We start from the raw sequence: 19,633 nt of genomic DNA, 5'->3' as shown, positions 1-19,633 counted from the left end.
CTTCTGCACAGAAATTTATTTTGGCCTCGTCAGTAGTTAATCTGGGGTCTCTTATTTCTTTCCCTACATATTTATTCTGGAATCACTGAAGTACAGGAACATCTACGCATCAATCCTCTCCCTAACAAAAACCTTGCACTGCACTGTGAAAATACAGCCAATACAGATACCTCATGGCACAACTACAAGTAATTACATTGTTTCCACACCCCAGAACACAGTACTACTAACAGCAAAAAAAGAAAAAATTCACTGCTTGAATTCCTGAACTCTCTAAAGCAGCAGTAATACTCTTACAGCTCATTTCTGTACTAAAGTCAGTATAGATTATTTGCCTCTATACAGTATGCCCATATTCAAACCTATAAACACAGTCAAAACACTGAAGTCCCTCCTTCAGACATTTTTAGTGTCTGAGACTAGTTTCTGCCTATGCATGCCAATTACTAATTCTCCCTTCCAATTATTTCTCTAAAGGTACATTTTGCATTTCACATCTACTTTCAAAGATCAACAGTCAAGAGCAGAGTACAAAAAAAATATGTAGTAAGAGGAAAGGGATGATTATGCCCCTGCAAGAAGCAAAAGCAAGCAAGTACATCTTCAAAATTCTTCACCTCAATTATTTGGACCTCGCTAACTTTCTTATTTTATGAGACTCAACAGCTCAGGTCAAACAAGAATATTGATATAAATATACAAACAACTTAATGGGACTAGAAAACTAGAGCTACTTCAATCTATGCTCTCTCTCAAAGAAGAGCAGCCCAGGAGAGTTGGTATAATTTAGCCTCAAGAAACAGACTCAGTAGGCTCTTAATGACTCTTTACCTGATTAAAAGGTAAAAAGTCTTCTTAGTGGTATCCAGTGAATGGACAGAGAAAAACAGGCACAAACTGAAATACTGGGAAAACTCATTTAAACATAAGACTGTTTTCACTGTGAGATCTGTTTGGCACTGAAATAAGTTGTGCAGATTAGTTGAGAAATTTTCACTCTCTTGGAGAATTTCAAAGTCCTCAAAAGCCTTCTCCACTTAGACTGCAGTGAATTTGGACTAGCTGGTCTCCAAAGGTCCCTTTCAGCCTCAACAATTCTATCATTCTACCGCAGAAAAAAATTCCACTGTATTGAAATTATCCAAAAGTTTGCAGATAAGTATATTCTTACCTGCAAGTTAACTGCATCTTGATAAGTCAGCTTCACTGCAGCTGGGATCTGGGAGTACACTAAGTGATTGTACTTGGGAATGAGCCCCATTAGGTCAGATATCTGTCGTATCACTATACTGTATGCTCGTGCTAAACTGCTTGCAGAAGTTAAATAGCTGCTTGCATTGCTGGCTTCAAGTGCTGCAGCTGCTGCTGCAGCGCTCGTACTGATGGTACCACTCCGGCGTAGGTTTGATGGATCAATGTAAATCAAGCCTGCTGAACTCGCTAAATATAAAAGTATGACATTAATTAATGTAAGCTTTGCCATGCATTTTATGTATTGACTAATATGATTAATAGTTCTAGGAAAGAAAAAAACTTGTAAATACTACTGATCTTAACAACTATACCAATTAAAAAGTTACTATCTACAAAAAAGAACTGTAAGTACGCTTACTGTAGTTAGTAACATCTCAAGAACTAAACTAGATCCCTCCTTCTGCTAAATTCAAACCCAGAACTGGAACAGTCAAGACATATCACTGCTATCCTTCTGAAAGAAATACATAACATTTCATCTTATGAAAACAAAAGAAAACAGAAGAGAGTAAAGCCACGAGTTAACTGACTTTCACACATGCATTTTGCTCATACTTGCCTGCTGGGGTAGACGTGCTGGAAGGAGCAGTGCTAGTGGTTCTCTGGTTCTGGGTATTACGTACAGCCCACTGCATCGAACGGGGTGCCTGGGCAGCACCAGTGGCATGTGAGCTATTTGTGGTTCGTTCCAGAGGCTCATCAAGCATGAAGGTCTCCTGTTCCATGTCATCACTCTGACTGCTGCTGCTATCCGAGTCACTAGAATCATTTGATTGAGAGTCATCTTCAGAAAAAAATGCTGGAACACTGCTAGCTCCTATTAAAGAAAACAAGCAATGAGCAGTAATTGACAACCACAGCTGTATACACACATGCACATATCATGTAATCACTGTACATGTTCTCATGAGAACTACACATACTATAAAAGTTCAGATGCCACAACTGCTCATTTAACAAGCTATCCTTATGACATACTGTAAATTTTCCATAGCAGGTTCACAACAAACCACTAAGATTATCCGAGTTCCAGAATAGAAATTAAGAAATAATTCAATTCTTAAAAACTTCTCTGAACCCAGGCAATGAGTTCTAAAATTGGGCTTTCAAAACTGGACAGCACAACAGTTTCTTTCAAAGAAGCCTTAAAATGACTGGCCAAGTTTCATGTTCTCTTTCAAACCACAGCTAACTGCTACACTAAAAAAGAGTGAAAACACCTCACTGCCCTTCACGATACTAAATAATTTCTAGCTAACTAACACAGGCTGAAGCTTCATAAGAGTAGAGAAAACAGATCTAATTTTAGCACAAGTTCTGAAAATGTCTGCACAGCTTTTTCCAACTACTGGCAAAGGAAAAGCAAAGGAAAAACAAGAAAAATGGAAAGATGGAGGTGGGAGAGAAGAAGGTGGGTGAAGAGGAAAAAGAAAGGGAAAATAAGATTACAAGGAAAAGGTATTTGTTATGAAATGTCATAATCAGGTAATTCTCGCTCTGCTCAATCTAACTGCAAAGTAAATAATTTCTCCAGGGCATCTTCGGAATGCCAGATAGAGTCCAGATCTGAACATGAAGGATAATGTTTTTTTAAGATGAAAACAGCCCCACCCTTGTTAAAGCTGAATGAAACCACTATCATTTCTTTCTCCTGTGTAACTTAGTTTTAATACCTCAACAGCTAGATGAAACACGAGATGATGTGGCATACCTGCTTCTGACCCAGCAGTAGCTGCAGTGACAACACTTCTGCGCCCACTAGCATTGTCCTGATTACTGTGGTTACTCTCACTGTCACTTTCTGTTTCAGCAGCAGCTAGCAAATCCAACTCCATATCACTGCCTACAAAAACAATATAAAAAAAAAAATCTCATGTTTAAAAACAGAAAAAAACAGAATGGCTGTGGTGGATCAAAGACGTTAAACTAAACCCAGAGCCTCTTGCTATAGCAAAAACTAACAGATATGCAGGGAAAGAGCACAGAGAGAGTGCAAATATGCAGCAATACTTGTAGCTTATTTTCTCATTTTCCAGTAGTTAGCAATCCCTGGCCTTCTCACTCAATACTGTGCATATACATTCAACACACACATGCTGAAAATTAAGGCTTGAAGGATTCACAGCATCACTAAACTCAAAAGACTTCATGACTTCTCCTATATGTGTATTAGGACAATTTACCACATGCCGTTTCAAACAAATATCCAAGAATCATCTGAATACTGAAAATAACTAAGAAAACCTAACTAAAAATACAGGTTCTATTCAATTTTAAGTTTCAAGATTGAGCATTCTAAATCCTCAACAAGCAAATAAATTCATTTCCTGTCCTGTAAATTAGCTGACTGGAAACACAAGGCACTGTAAGAAAGGTGGTCATTTTTTTCTTTACCATAGCTTTGGGCTATTTAATCCCAAAGTGACTCATGCAAGATAATCACATTAATGGCAAAAAAGTTGAATTAATTTTATCTATTAAAAATTTGATCCAAAATTTAGTGTTACATGACTGATTCGAAAACCAGCTCATGATGCTTCAGATCCCTTTTGAAAACATCTGCTATAACCACTACTTTATCATTAGCCATTTGAGAGTAAATTATTTTTCAATCCACCAAAGAGTTTGTGTAAGAAACTGCACCAATACAGTCAGCAGCAGCAAATACAAAAGGTAAAACAGAAGTTGGTACCAAAACTTTTTTTTTTTTTTTATTTTTTGATACTTCAATATTCTCTTCTTATGCATAAAGAAAAATAAAAATGCTTCCGCATGGTCCTAATATAAACTGTTCATAATTTTACCCTAAAATCATCTCCTAAGCCCTTTAGTTCTCTCTGTTCATGTGAGTCTCATAGATCACAACCATTAGTGGTTGATGCACAGTTTGTTAACCTAACCAGCAACGTGCACAATGTACACTATACATACCATCTTCATCATGCTCATCATGCTGCCCTTCTGCTTCAGCATTTTCTTCACCATGTTCTTCCTGCTCATCGTGATGGTCTTCCTCACCAGCTACCCCCTCAACAACCTCAACCTGGAAAGAGTATTTTAATTTTATGTTACAATAAATTCCTTATAAAAGATGATTTACGTATTTTCAGAAACAAACAAGTGTAACATTTGATATAAATAACTACTGAACAAGAAAATACATTTCAGAAATACATTTCAGATGGCCTCAGAACTGAATTGACATAAATGAATTTTCAGCCACAGTAGTTGTTTACAGTTGAGGCCACAGCACCTTAAAAACAAAATAAATCCATGCCCACAGACAGGAACTAGCTTTGGATATTAGATTTTTACGCTGAAAGGATAAAACCGACTAAAAACCTAAGAGTCATTTCAATATATTGAAGAGTTACCATCCTTTAGTAACCATTTCCTTCAAAGTGTTTGAATGGGGAGTTCTCATACCGTGTAAAATTACACACAAACGATACTACAGACGCATTTATTGGTAGACTAAGACGTATTCGGCCAAACTCAAGGCACATCTCATACTCTGAAGAGACTACTGTTGAATACAAAACAGTGCTGATTACAAAAGTTCTATGAAAGCAAAATGCTCATGGCATTTCATGAACTCAACAGTACCGGAGGAGATAGTTTCAGTTTTGCAAATTGGAGGTCCTGACGTATGGATTTTTGGATCAGGTGTTAAAGCATATGCTAATGCATCAGGTGCCATGCTTAGGAAGTAAAATAATTAGGAAAACTGACCTCTTCCACATCTGCTGAAACTATATCATCTTGTTCTTCATCCCTGCCACGAACTGGTTGCGACTGGCTGATTCGTCTTTGCTGAGGATTCCTTATGATGTAGGATGACTGAGACTGGCTAGAACTTTAATTAATAAACAAATAAATAAAATGAGGAAGGAGAAGGTGTTATAACAAAAAAACATTAAGAAACAAAGCAACACTTGAGATATATATAAATATGTTTTTTTTAAAAAGGAGATGTAAAAACCCAATGAAGTAGATAGACAAAAAGCAGACAGAGGAAAAAAAAAAAAAAAAACCAACACTTATGTAGCTTTATCATGAGAGTATGATCAACTCTGTTCCTAGATGGGTGCATAGGAGCCACATAACTTGCTGACAGCAAAGCCAAACTGAAACAGTAAATTAGCATAACTGGAACACCTAAAGCCAGAAAAATCTTTTAAACTAGTAAGAGAAACTCCAAGCTTCATGTGTAAATACATCCAAATTCAACAGACCAATTACATTCAGATAAAAGCTGGCAAAAATATTTTTTGGTATTTTTTGGAGATAAACAGTGAAAGGCAGGAAGAAATTATTGAAAGTTAAAACAAGAAATTCCTGTTAGATTAAAAAAAATAAGATTTTTAAAGAGTTTTCATAGTTAGGGCAGTTACCAATCTGAAAAAAATTGCACCAAAACATGGTGTGGAATTCTCACTTTTGGAGAGATTCAGAGCCTAAATGGACTAGGGCCCGAGTGATCTTACAAAACCTGAGCGGGAACTTTGGGGGGTACAGGCAGGAAAAGGAGCAGGGTTATAACTTAAGATCTCTGGACATCACTATCAACCTAAATCACTTAGAGATCAGTCAATAGGAAGTACTTCCAAAACGCTTGGCCGGAATAAAAAGCTTCACCACTTTCCTGTTACTTTCCTCTACTGTTTCCAGCAAAACATAACATAAACAACAAAACCACCCTGAACATTCTCTGAAAAAAAACAGCGAGCTTTACCTGCTGGACTGGTCAGATGATGGTCTTGGTGGTAAAGGCTCCACAGAAAACAGTTCTTCACTTCCCTGCATGGCATCTATACTAGTGCTAGCTAGAGTAAAGGGAGCCGTAGGACGTGCAATTCCCATCCTGACTGGAATAATTAGAGATTCTGCTACATTGCACAACTCTTCAACAGCATAAGGCAATAATGCCTGGAATACACGTTTACATTTTCCAATTGGCTGTGGGATAAAATTGCTAGAGGGGAAAAAAAAAATTAAAGGTTAAGTAGGTTATCTTTTAAAAATTCTTTGTATTAATTTTTTCCAGAGAGTTGAAACAGTTATCTTTAATACATAGTGTTGCTGTATGTACATATATATGCAAAGCTAGTGAAGTCAGTTAAAAACACTCATCATTCAGTAACGAGATTAGGGCTGGATGTTTAAATTACCACTGACAAACAGCCATAGACTGTATTATTATTATCATTTTTTTTAATCAACTAGATTAAGAAAACCTACCAACAAAAATCCTAAAGTTTTAAACACGGAAGTTCAGCATTTATGTTAATAAGTAAACTTAACAAACTACATGATAGCAGCAGCTATTATGCAGTTCAGATGTACACACATAATAAACAATGCTGTCTGTAGACTGTAAATTAATTCAAGTGTTTCTGTCTCTTGGTGATTAGTATCAAAACACATTGAGAGAGAATTAAAAAATGAATAAAAGCAAACAATGAAAACAAACACTCTCCATACTTACTTTTTCTTTTTGGAAGAAGCCATTTCGACACTAAGAATGACAAATACCCTTGCCACAGAGCGCAGGAATCTCATTGTAACAGCAATAGCTTCTTCTCTGCGTCCTGGTGTATACTTGTTTTGTAATTCTTTTACAAGAGTACCCAGTAGAGTATCTAAGAGCTGCAGAAACAGATCATTAGAGTCCAATAATGGTATGTGTGAAACAAGCCAGATTAAGAATCAAGACAACAGACCACAGCCATAACGATGTGATTTCAAAAAAAAAAAAAAAAAAAAAAAAAAAAAAAAACAACAAAAAAATTAAAAATTTTTTTTAAAAATAAAAAAAAAAAAAAAAAAAAAAAAAAACCACACAACTAATTTCAAGTCTTTTTTAAATTAGTCTCCAAGTGTTTCACCAAAAATACCCTAGAATATCTTATTATATCACAGGGATTATAAGAAAGATGGAGAAATACTTTTTAGCAAGCTCTGACACAGATGACAAGCAATGGCTTTAAACTGAAAGAAAGCAGAATCAAGCTGGATATAAGGAATACATTTTTCATGACGAAGGTTGTGAGACGCTGGAAGATTGCCAGAGATGTTGCATACACGCCGTTAATGGAAGCTTCTGAAGTTGCAAAAGGCTATGAGCAACATGATCAATAGAAATATGCCTGCCCACGGCAGGCAGGTGGAGTACGTGATCTTCAAGGGTTCCTCCCAACCCATGCTGTTCTACAATTATTCAGAATCTATGTAAGACATGGCTAAACCTGCTTACCAAAATGTCAGCTGTGCACTTAACAATAAGGCAGTGTGTAAAACAGTCCAAGCGAATAGTCCCACTCTGCTGGTTGAGGTAAACTTGTTCTTCAGGCAAAAGATGGCCTATCCTACTGCTTGCACTAAGACTTGGAAAAGAAAAACAAACAAATAAAATTCATGTAAGTCAGCGGGTCTCAAACATTAGATCAAATTTTACACTGATGACTATTTGTAAATACACACGGGTCTTTATTTTCTTGGGAGCCAAACATTATCATAGATTTCAGTGCATTCCAGTCTTGCAAAACACGTTCCAAAGCAAGCTGGGCAAATCGAGGAGGTTCTAAATCGTGATCAGGCATATCAGAATCTAAAGAGAGAAAAAAGCAATATAAGAAGGAGGTACTGGAATACAGAGTTTGCCATTTATTATAAATACCATTTATTAAGTGAAATCCTTACCCTCAGGATTTGCAGTTTTACGATTGCGATCTTCCCTAATTCTAGGTGGTCTGTATTGGCAGTGTTCCACAGTTTGCCTGGCAACTGTCTGTACTAAAAACAGCAGAAGATGTTCTCCCCTATAATGAAAAAAAAAAAAAAAAAGTCAGTTAATGGAGATATGATATACTATGTATTTTAAAGTAATAAAGATTAATCTGCTCTAGTTATTGCATGTATGAACTTGCCTGCTGTTTGGCATAGTTACAAGATTTGTGGTGGTAAGCAGACGATAAAGGAGATCAAGGCGAGCAGACTTCTGTCCTGCAATTAGTGTTTTACACTTGCACTTCTCCCAGCAATCACAGTAAGCTGTGGGTGATGTTCGTTTCAGTCTACAAGAAGGAAGAAAAAAAGCAAAGCAATGTTACAGCAGTCCACAATGCATCAAGTATTTCCTACACAGGCTGGAGTGTAAGTGTAAATATTAAGATTCCCACTAGAGCTTTCCCTTATTAGCAAGATACCAAAGTACGGCTTAACAGAGCAGTGTAGGAACTGTACATTTCTACACTTGGCATTTGCTATTCTTATTTCTTATGCTCACTTTATGAGGCAGCTTCACTGGACAGCTTTTCACAGTGCTTTAAAGCTCATCCAAGAAAACAGTCACATCCAAAATAGCACGCAGCTGAGAAAGTTAGACTGAGAATCTCTTCTACATGCAGTAAAGTCCCAGTCATTTTATAATGTTGAGAAAAATCTTTATAATTGAGTCTGTTAGCACTGTTTATTACAGCAAGGATACTAACATGGTAATGTTTACATACAGTAACAGTGGTATAAAACATCTATAACTTCAAAGCTGTACTAGGCTGATCAGACATCCTGACTGCTTATTTAACTGCTAGCTCATTCCTCCCTTTTTACCTGAAATCCTCTAATTTCAGGGATGAATATACTACACTTCTTTCTGAAAGTTCACAGAATGAGCTGTCATTGGGATTCACTGGCTTCAGCAAACTTCTGGAGATACCCAAAATGAAGAATATTATTCTTAGATAATTAAGCACTTATGGATGTTGGACTTGCTTGTTTACTCTGAATTTTATAAAGTGGAAAATAAAAGACCACTATGTTACTATGTTACTATTTCAATTCTGACCCATAAAATCAATTTTACAGAGAAGGAAAATAAAGGCATTAAAAATAGTTTATTAATCTTATAATATCTGAAGACTTTAACCAAGGGAAAAAAAACAACCTAAGCCAATTAATCTGTGAGAGAGAAATGAAGCCACACGATTAGTTTTATTATAAGAAACAGAACAAAATACTTACTTGCAGTCGTGTCCTTTGTGACACACTCTTGCACACTCTGTGCAACAACAAAGAGATTCTAATAGACCACATGTTCGGCATTCAAATATATCCTAAAAAAGTTAACCAAAATGTTATGTAATTCTTTCAGAACATCTGAGGTTAAAAAACATTGCACTTGTTCAAAATGATGTCTTCACTTAGCAGTCAGTCAGTTCTAGGAAGTGAAACTGTTGCTAGAATGCTCACTGTTTTCAAAGAGCAGTTTCCATTAAAGTTTTTGTTAAAGTTAGTGAGGGGAAAACCATACCCATTAACAGCAATAGTCTGACCAACACTGCCAGCCTCAAAAGTAAGAAGCAACCAGGGGAGGCAATGACAATATACAATTAACAGTTACAATAATTAGAACAATATCACTTTAATCATTTGAAAAAAATCAGATCACTAGACCAATACAATACGTGGCTGAAAATATAATTTAAATTTAAAAAAAAAAAAAAAAAAAAAAAGGCTTACTTGGTTAATATGCTCTGCACCAGTCCAGGTAAAACTGCATGTATCATTACAACACAAAACATACAAAGGAGAGTCATCTGGATTTGTACCAGAAGGACAAACCATTCCCATAAATACATCATCTTCTTTTTCACTTGAAGTTGCTTCAGCTAAAGGAACAGTAGAATACCAGTGTTAAAAAAAAAGAACACACCACAGTAAAAATCACTAACAGTACCCATACAAAACAGAGGAATGACAGTACAAAATCATGTACAGAATTTTAAGTTTCACTAAAGTCTTCTTTACAGATTTTTTGAGAAAACCCTTTTTTGTCATGTCTTAGTTTCAGCTGGGACAGTTATTTTCTTCATAGTGTCTGCTATGATGCTAGGTTTGGTTTTAGGAGAAAAACACTGATGTTTCTAGCTGTTGCTGAGCAGTGCTGCAAAGAGTCAAGTCCGTTTTAGTTTTCTCAGCTTCTCATGCTGTCCTACCAGCAAGGGGCTGAGGTGAAACAAGGAGATGGGAAGTGACAGAATCAGGACAGCTGATCTTAACTGGACAAAGGGATATTCCACATCATATGAGATCACACAGAAGATACAGAAGAAAACTACGAAACTGAAAAAAGGGGGGAGTTCATTGGGCTGGCTGCCACTGTGCAGGAATTAGAGGGGCATCAGTGTTGAGCAACTGCTTGTGCACCACTATATCTATCTATATATAGAAATCTATATAGGTATCACACTGGGACGTGGGGGGAGCAAGCAAATGACTGCATGGTGCTTAGCTACGTGCTGGATTAAACCACAACAGTCACATCAGCAGTGTTTAGAAGCTGCTATCGCCAACAATTCTTTCCCTGTTTTAAATTCACTGATACACTGATCAGTACAAGACATCACCACTTTGAAGGATTTAAAAAATTGTCTACGAGCAATATTCTTCTAAGGAACACTCTCAGTCTGAAAGACGCTGTCACACATCACTTCAAATCTGCTTATGACCCTCAAGTTTAGCTTCATATATGACTAGTTTAAACACTGCTGCTTAAAAGTCACAAAGTCTGTATTTGCATAAAAGTCTTCTCTGTAACAGCATCTAAGTTGGCATGAAATAAGAAGCTTTCCAAAACATGCAGCAGTCTACACTGTTCTGTAAAGAGCGTCCAACCATCAGTAGCTCAAACACACAATCCCACAAACATGATACACTGTTAGCAATGAATCTGAATACATGTTAGGGCCAAACTTGAGAAGGAAACAACACAGCAATAACTTTGTGAAACTAGCGTACCTTTAGCGATTTTCTGTGCAGTTTCTAGAATTGTAATTGCAGCAGGGTATGCCCGGCCACTAACTGCCGACATGAATGGTGTCATGCCTCTTGCATCCCTGGATGGCGGGAGGTAAAAAAAATTTAAAGAAAAAAAAAAATCAAACACATGAAAACACCGAATTCATTTCATTTTAAACAGGAAAAGTACAAAATAAATACAAATGCTCAACAGTGCTAACCTCATGCAAACCAGAAAAACATTCAGTAAGATTAAGTACTCTTACTCAGTTTACTTCCATGAAATAAATCTGATTTCAAAGCATGTCAAGATGCAAACACTGACAACTTTGTAGTAATTCTCCATTTTACAAAATGTGTCTTTAAATAACATTTTTTTAAAGGGCTTCTGTGCAATACACTTAATGTGATATAACATTAAAGGAATAGTGAGAATGTACTCGAAAACACTTACTTGGCTGAGAGCAATTCTCGAAGATAAGGTTGTAAAACAACACTATCACACAGTAATTTCAGTATGAAATGAGCATTTGCCTTCCGATCTTTTGATTCCACTACAGATGGTTCAGTAGAAGGCCCTATAATGACAAAATGAAAGTGCACAGGAGTCGTTTTCCCTCAAAAAATGACTACCTATTAAAGGCAAATAATTCAATGTTTTACTTGGGTGATTAATCAGTAGGACTATTCAGCAGTTTGCTAGGTGCAGTAATATTTCACTGAAGTACTGAGAATTTCAGTCCCAAGTTACATTCCTAAAAAGAGACAGTAAGTCTAATTTTACTTAGCTAAGAATAATTTTTGCTTAAAACTTCACGTATTCTGCACACTCATGAAGTTCAGATTCAACACAGTCTTCATTTGGTAAGAGGCATTTGCACGTGTAGAAGGTGTGTGCAAGCTTTCCATCTTTTCAGTTCATTTTGCTTCTGAAGCATTATCAGATAAGCACAATGCTCTCACCTGGTATCGTGGAGGTGCTCGGTCCTTGGCCGGTGCCGGTCGCTGCTGTGGTAAGAGATCCCACAGCGGGGGCCAGGATAAAATCAATGTCACCATCTTTCAGTAAACAGAACAGCAGGATGTATATCAATATATCAAGACATCCCTGACAACATGCTCTTTCTGCAATGTCTAACACACTGCAGGTTTTCTGTATTTAACTGGTACTCTTTCCTACAAACGGCCACGTTCCTAGACTAGCAATCAACTACTAGGCATATTTTACTAAAGTCTGACACGAGCACTAGAAAGACACATATTAAATTTAAAAAGAGTGTTCAGTAAACTCTTAAAGCACTTCTTGCTACCTCACTGACATTCAGTGTTTAAGTCTCAAAATGAAGTCTAATAAATTCACCTTAAATGCCATCGGTTCCTTCAGTAAATCTCTCATTTTACAGTTCAATTTATTACAATAGCAGACTTGCCTGTATCTATCGCAGGAGGATCTGGAACCCAGCTGGGAGGAGCTATTGGTGGAGAAACTGGGTCCTGGTGATCACTCGATGAAGCACCAGCTTCCTGTCTGCCCAGTCCAGCAGCTCTCAAGGATCTTCTCATCATTTCTCTTAACCTCAGACTGAATAATAAAATTAAAAAGAGTCAAGATAGTAAAATTGTAATCTACAATTAGAACATCTTAAAGCAAACTTTCACGCTGGAAAAAGAAACCGAACTCTTCTTCAGCATGGACTAGAATGAACAAAGAGGTAAGCCTATCCTTCAGAGTCACCTCAATAAAAACAACTATATGACAATGATGTTTAGGATAAAAAGAATCCAAATCAGTTCTTCCCCTCTCATGTTCTATTTATCTGATTAAGTGACCATTTTTCCACAGAAATTCTCTTTTTAAAAAAAAAAAAACAAAAAACTTGTTCACCATTGAAGTACTTCTAAGATACTTAATTCATCTTGAAGAACATGAGAGCTTATCCTCAAATTCTCTTTCCTCATAAGGAGAAACATTTCCACTTTGCTACTGAAAAGAAACACCTAAACCCCAGAAAATGGAATTAGTTCAGAAATATCCCATTAGCTACCAATCCAGAAGGACTATTCGAAGATGTGAGATCTGACTTCAAACTAATAAGAGAGCCATTTTTTGAGCTATACTGAAGGAAAGAAATCAGAGGTTAGAAGTAGTACCAAAAATCAGAAAACAAGAGAAAAACATTAGTCAGTTTACCTTCTGCTACTTGATGATCCTGCTCGACTTCCTGGGCCATTACTTGACACAACTGAAATTGCATTTGCAATTGCTTCCACAGCTGAGAGCCTTTCAGCAAATGTATTCCTTTCAGAGCGCTCTGCTTCTGAAAAAATAAGAAAATTATAAGGAAGGAGCATAAAGTAAGAAATGCCACCAATCGTAATATGTTCCCTGCAATTTATTTTATTAAGATTTAGAGGGACACAGATTTAGAGCAGTTACTTTGGGTTTTCTTTTTTTGACCTTTTTTTTTGTTCTTGTGTTTTATTTATTTATTTATTTATTTATTTTTTCAAATGGACAAGTGTTAGCTATGATTTTGACAGGGCTTGATTTCCAAAAGGAAGGAAATAAGAAGTACACACATTCCAGAACAAGTTTTCAGTATCATCAGACAAGGATCTGATGACTGCAGACACTTGCTGAGTACAAGGTTCCAAAGTAATGGCAATTAAAAAAAAAAAACCAACAACAAAAACAGAACAAAATGAAACAAAAAAAAATAAAATACTTCACAATGAGCAGCAACACAGTTCCAGGCCTCTAAGATGTGCTCTACTTATGAGTATGCTTAGGAAAATTAACTGCAGTGAGAATATAATATGGTACTGCTACCAGTTCAAATTCAAGTACAAGCATTATTTCTGGTATCTAAAACCTAAGCACCACAATACCTAAAAGTCCTAGTCATAGGTCATAGCCAGGATTGAGTTGTGCCAGGTGCTGTACAAATTAGAAAATCCTACCTACTTGTAGATAGTACAACTTGAAACAAACACTTGAACAAGAAACCAAATTTCATTGCAAAAAATAATAATAATAATAATAATAATAATAAAAAAATAATAATAATAATAAAAAAATAAAGTGGTAGAAAGTCAGCTGTGCACAACTAACAGCCACCCCTTCTTCAGGACTACTAGCAAGGATGACACAGCCATTACATAGCAAATTACAAGTCACTGTTGCAACGGATCCAAAAAGAACGGAAGGAGAAACTACATTTAGCAGGACAAAGGCCAGGAGAGAGACAACTTTCATGTCAACAGTGCCAACAGCTATTTTTATTACAACCTACAATAAAAGGGTGCCTTTCTGACTAAAAAGAAAATCTTTGAAGTGAATCTGATCGTTCTTTCAGAACACTTCCTATAGTTGCTACAGCTACTGCTCACTCAAAAAAAACCAACAAACAATACTCAGTTCATGGGTATTCATTAAAGTTATCTGAAATTCACCATCATAAGTCTTCAAGTATTTTACCTACTTTGGACATTTCCTCTAGACCTGTCTTTCCTAAATCACTTCTACTGGCTAGACTCAGGAAACATCAAATCACAGAGAAACACAGTAACCTGTCCCCAGTTCTGTATGGTCTAGGTCCACTTCTTCTGCATTTCTTTTATCCAAAGCAGGAGCTGTGAGACAACTAGACACAAGATCTGAGAAGACAAAAAACTTATCCCTGCCCTCACTTATTCCCTTTCTGGCAGTTCAGGAGGTAGACAAAAGGTCTCAGTCAGGCACCAGCTGAGAAGGGCTCTTATGTTCCGTAATTGCCAAGGGACATCAAATCCAGAGCCTGGAATTAAAGCCTTTAGTCCTACATCAATCTTCTTTCAGCCCAACAAATGGCTGCATAACTTACACACAGTAACATTAATCACCACTGCCCTCCAGATGATGCACAGAAAATAAGCTTGTCCTCGTATCACTCACTAGCAGTTACAAGTAGAAGGTGAATGTGAATTGAATATAAAGACATGAATACCCTCTTATAAACAAGATTTGTGAGAGAGAGGCAGAGGGGTGTCAAAGTCCATCAGATTCACATTTTTTGTATTTCAGAAAGTTAAATCACATCCAAATGAAATTACTGAAAGAATGCCAAGGTTGCAAAGACAAGCACTCAAATTAGGAAAAGTCAAATTAAATTTGCCCATGCATCCTTATTTCAGCTTCCTGATGCGCTTATCATCAAAACAGTCTTCAGTGACGTAGATAGCTTTTTGGTGGTGGTGGTTTTCTTTTTTTGCTTTGATTTGTTTACTTTTTCCCCTCAAAAAGACCCCTGCCTCAATCAGTGCACAGGATGGACGACACACTAGAGATGAAGGGTTGTACAATGGGCAAGCTGTTTGTGTCTTGTTTGCTGCAATGCCCGATTAGCATGTAGTAAAGCATTAACAGCTTGGAAAGGAAAGGGGAAAGCACCGTCCTGTGATTAACACCATTGAACACCACTCTGGAGAATGGGATCCTATTTCCATCACATCTAGCAGCACAGAGAACTTTGTTGAACACGTTTTCATAAATTACAGCAATACATTTAACTCAACTGTGGACACATAAAAGGTGCCTGACTCACAGAAATAATTAACATTCACAGAACAAATAAAACTACTATTGAATCCATCTCTGGAATAAAACGTTTTAAAATAACACCTACACAAGAAGGTGAGATTATGCCCTGGTTTCTCCAACAGAACTCTCAAAATTAGCCAACAGCTTTGAATGCAGAAAAATATCAAGCTATACCATCTTCAAAAGATAAGAAATCTGTACCATTATCCCTATCAAATAGATAGGGATACTGAGAAACAATTGAAGTCTACAAATGACTAAAACTCAATGACAACACCATACAAAAAAAATCTCACAAGAGAGTTCATTCATTATTCAGTGCAGGTTTGTATGGTGTGCGTAAGTAAGGAATGGGGCCACACACTGAATGATGAGGATAAAAAGAAATATTGAATAGCTACCCATTCGGTGAGCACCGTCCATCTTGTGCACTGAATGAGGTAGTCCTGTGGAAAAAATAGTATGACGGTGTAATTAAAGACCATTTCACAATGCATACCCACGTACAGCACCTGGGTCAACTTAATTCTGGCATCTCTGAATTTTTATTTTTATTTTGTTAGGGTTATGTTGGGGTTTTTTTGGGTTTTTTTTTTTTTTTTTTTTTTTTTTTTTGAGTGCTTGACTTAGCAACCTTGTTGTTCTGTTAACATATTTTATGCATAACAGTATTTAATAAACATTTTTAAATGGTGTCAGTGATTAACATTAACAAAAAGTCTCGTCTCTTACTATATCAATTGCAAGTAACATTGGAAGCATTCATATAACACTTGAAAAATATTAAATACTGTTCCTTTAAAAGCTTGCTAGTGATGCAACAGGGATACTAGCAACAAAGGAAAAAAAATGTTTGCTCTCATTTAAAATTAATACAGGGATGCAAAAACCTTGCCTTTTATAATGAGTAAAAATAGTATTCCCAACCACTGAATTCTTTTAAAATCTTTACATCACCTTTGGCAGGCTCAGAAACATTTTGGGTGCTAAAATTTAAGCTACTCGTATCTGAGGAATGCAGCTTTCAAATAAAGTTATCTGGACAATGCATAAAAGTTTACTTTCAAACTATTTTCATGACTCTGTTGAGCTCACCCTCTTCCTCTTTTGTTTCTTTGTTGCTGGTTGGAAAGCATACAGACACACAAGCATGCAGAATATTGCGGTTTCCATCACATCTGTGGCCAAGGAATGTCTGCAGCACTTGTGGGTTCTGATCCAAGACAACTGCTTGTTCAAGATTCATCAGGTATTGTCTGCAAGCCTCAAAGTCACATCGGAGAATGTGTTGCATTAAGGTTTGTTTCTGTACTCAAAAGAATAGAGTAAGTTAAATGAAAATGCAAAAACCATAGGCATACAAGTTTCATAGGTGCTTCCCATCTTTAATTTTTTAAATTAAAAGAATAGCCTAAAGATAGGACATTCTCAGCAGGAACTGCTGAGAACTCAATCTCAGTTACAGCACTACTAAAAAACGTCAAAAAAAAAAAAAAAAAGCAGCCAGGCACAGGAATTAAAAGGAAGGGCAGGTTCAAGCAGCAGAAGTTATCAAGACTTGCAAAAGCACGCCTCTGGCTTTGCAGATAGGTTCTTCAGACAAATCACTTTCACTTAATTTAACATGAGAAAAGTGGTATAACTGAAAAAAAAAAAAGTCAACATGAACTAGCTTTTACATATTTGTTTTAGAGAAATGACAATGCACGCTGAGGAGTAAATAACTAGAAGCTGCTGAAGGTCTGGGAGGTTCAACCCCAATGTAATATGGTTATATTCAGCGGCTGAATACTCCACTGTGAAATCAGTCCCAGCCTAATGGGTGCATAGCACCACAGCACAGATTTAACTAAAAACAAACAAACAAACAAACCAATGATTGGTTTATGTTAGCATGATAGATAAATTCACAGCTAAAACTCTTCATTCAGCACCAGGGATGAGTACAGGAAAAACTTCTTTACTGAAACAGTTGTTAAGCAGTGGAATAGGCTCCCAGGGAGGTGGGAATGTGTTTAAGAACCGTTTGGACGTGGTGCTCAGGGACATGATTTAGCATAGGGTTGTTAGAGTTTGGGTAGTATGGTTAGGTTGTGGCTGGACTCAATGATCCTTAAGGTCTTCTCCAACCTGAGCAATTCTATGATTCTATGAAATTAAAGTAAATTTTTTTTTTATTTTATTTTGTCAATTATTTTGATAATTTATGGTAAATATAAAGGTACAAAAACATGCTACTTTCAAAAGAAAATAAGATGCCTGGACCTCTCAGAGAAGCTTTGAGCCCTTGAAACAAAATTGTGTATTAGTTGTACATAAGAGTATTTGTTAATACCTGATAAGAAGATATGGACTACCAAAAATGGATCTTCCACTTTACTACATCAATTTATGCTTTCATGTTTCTATGAGAATCTTGGGCTGCCCAGGGAGGTTGAGGAGTCACCGACCCTGGAGCTGTTCAAGGAACATTTGGATATTGTGTTGAGGGAATACGGTTTAGTGAGAACTAGTGGTGATAGGATGGTTGGACTGGATAATCTTGTAGGTCCTTTTCCAACCTTGGTGTTTCTGTGATTCTGTGAAATGGTTTATGTAGTAAAAACACAAACTGGTATCTAAACACAAAATTGCCTGAAGCATAATTTCATAAAAGCAAGAGAAAAATTAGAGAAATATAATTGTGTATTATAGAAACTATTTTACCTCAACAGCCATAATAATAATTGCAGCTTTCTTTTTGATGGTTGAGTTGGCAGGAAGATTTGTTAAGGAATGAACACCCATTCCGAGGCTACTAATAGGTGGAAGATCAAGCCAGTCAGGGTCTCGTATCCCACCCATACAGTCTTTTGCCATTGGATAGATTGTACCATTTCCATCTCTAAGAATAATAGGAGATTCCTGCATTGGGAAACAATATTTTAGAATTAAACTCCACAATTTACAAATATTACACTTTACAAAAGAGTCCATTTTACACTTGATTGCCAACAGAGACAACAGTTGACCTAAAACTCTCATTTATGTCATTGTCTCCTATAATTCCAAACAAGTCAGCAAAGCACAGTAAACTCCTTTGTTCAAATGCCCAAGATTTGCTTAAGACAGTAAAAATTATTTAGAGTACCTATTTTACAAGTGTTGACAAAGAAACATTACTAATGAAACACATATACAGTACTTACATTACACTTTCAGATTATTTAAATACTCCCAATAAAGCTGAATATGCTGAAATACAATAAAAATTCAGTCCCTTTACCAAAAAGTTTCTTTCAACTACCTTAAGTTTATCACTGAAAGACTTCACTAATTTTTTCTCGGATCAACTGATGTACACCTGCACAGTGTAATCAGCTGCATAACCGATAAAACAGAATATTTAACAATAGATAAGAGTTGTGCAAAACCTTATCCTTTTTGCTAGCAGATTTTTTATTAACACTTCCATCTGAACATTTCTGAACTTCCACTTTAACATTTTTATCTGTCTCACTTCCAGAACTTAACTGAATAGAGAGTTTATGCTAACATAGACAACTTGACAGTGGTTGCTATCTCCCTTCTTACTTTTTATTAAAATTGTATTTTAAATAATATAACCAAAAAGTGCTTAAGTGTGTGTTAGACTTCTATTCCACATACCCCTTCAAAATCTTAATGGTGGTACCAAGTTTTTCATAATTGACTCCTTTAAAAGCTACCAGTAGTTAGAGAGGCCTTACAGAAAGATTGTACCATTTCACTTAAAGATGACAAGAGTGAAAGGCAGTGAGGTTAAACGATTGAAATGCAACACCACAAACCTGTCCAGCTGTAAAAATAGCAACACTTCTCTCGTTCTGACCCAGGAATGCAATGCTGCTAGTAGGGAAGTTGTTTTCCTGTTCAGCCTTTCCAGTAGCGAGGTCAAATATGCAGTATCGAACCCAATTCCCAGTTTTCAGGACAGCATGAACTCCTTCAGAAATACATGGGAAAAAAAACCTCTTTAACTAC

The 19,633-nt window shown here is 36.4% G+C and overlaps 1 protein-coding gene across 8 annotated transcripts in view; it reads right to left on the bottom strand.

Annotated features, from left to right (window-relative positions):
- The window catches only part of UBR5 (ubiquitin protein ligase E3 component n-recognin 5), a 78,393-nt gene that overhangs the window by 15,834 nt on the left and 42,926 nt on the right, over positions 1-19,633 (bottom strand). For 3 of the 8 annotated variants that reach the window (XM_042834537.1, XM_042834552.1, XM_042834595.1), the window contains 22 exons: positions 19,441-19,595; positions 18,338-18,535; positions 16,727-16,937; positions 16,033-16,077; positions 13,244-13,370; positions 12,483-12,634; positions 12,016-12,111; positions 11,507-11,630; positions 11,053-11,150; positions 9,775-9,923; positions 9,277-9,368; positions 8,184-8,330; positions 7,957-8,075; positions 7,738-7,864; positions 7,511-7,640; positions 6,743-6,903; positions 5,990-6,229; positions 4,987-5,110; positions 4,186-4,297; positions 2,966-3,097; positions 1,814-2,071; positions 1,172-1,440 (listed from right to left, as the gene is read on the bottom strand). In XM_042834537.1, coding sequence (XP_042690471.1) covers positions 1,172-1,440; positions 1,814-2,071; positions 2,966-3,097; positions 4,186-4,297; positions 4,987-5,110; positions 5,990-6,229; positions 6,743-6,903; positions 7,511-7,640; positions 7,738-7,864; positions 7,957-8,075; positions 8,184-8,330; positions 9,277-9,368; positions 9,775-9,923; positions 11,053-11,150; positions 11,507-11,630; positions 12,016-12,111; positions 12,483-12,634; positions 13,244-13,370; positions 16,033-16,077; positions 16,727-16,937; positions 18,338-18,535; positions 19,441-19,595 — 3,266 coding nt within the window. The remainder of the gene's footprint in view (positions 1-1,171; positions 1,441-1,813; positions 2,072-2,965; positions 3,098-4,185; positions 4,298-4,986; positions 5,111-5,989; positions 6,230-6,742; positions 6,904-7,510; positions 7,641-7,737; positions 7,865-7,956; positions 8,076-8,183; positions 8,331-9,276; positions 9,369-9,774; positions 9,924-11,052; positions 11,151-11,506; positions 11,631-12,015; positions 12,112-12,482; positions 12,635-13,243; positions 13,371-16,032; positions 16,078-16,726; positions 16,938-18,337; positions 18,536-19,440; positions 19,596-19,633) is intronic. The other 5 variants (XM_042834560.1, XM_042834588.1, XM_042834578.1 and 2 more) reach the window with 4 other exon arrangements.

The sequence above is a fragment of the Centrocercus urophasianus genome, unplaced genomic scaffold, assembly GCF_019232065.1.
Source record: "Centrocercus urophasianus isolate 14NV4802_14NV808 unplaced genomic scaffold, USGS_Curo_1.0 seq_11, whole genome shotgun sequence".
Classification (NCBI taxonomy): domain Eukaryota; kingdom Metazoa; phylum Chordata; class Aves; order Galliformes; family Phasianidae; genus Centrocercus; species Centrocercus urophasianus.
Note: the sequence above shows the minus strand (reverse complement) of the source record. Positions and strands in the feature narration are given on the sequence as shown.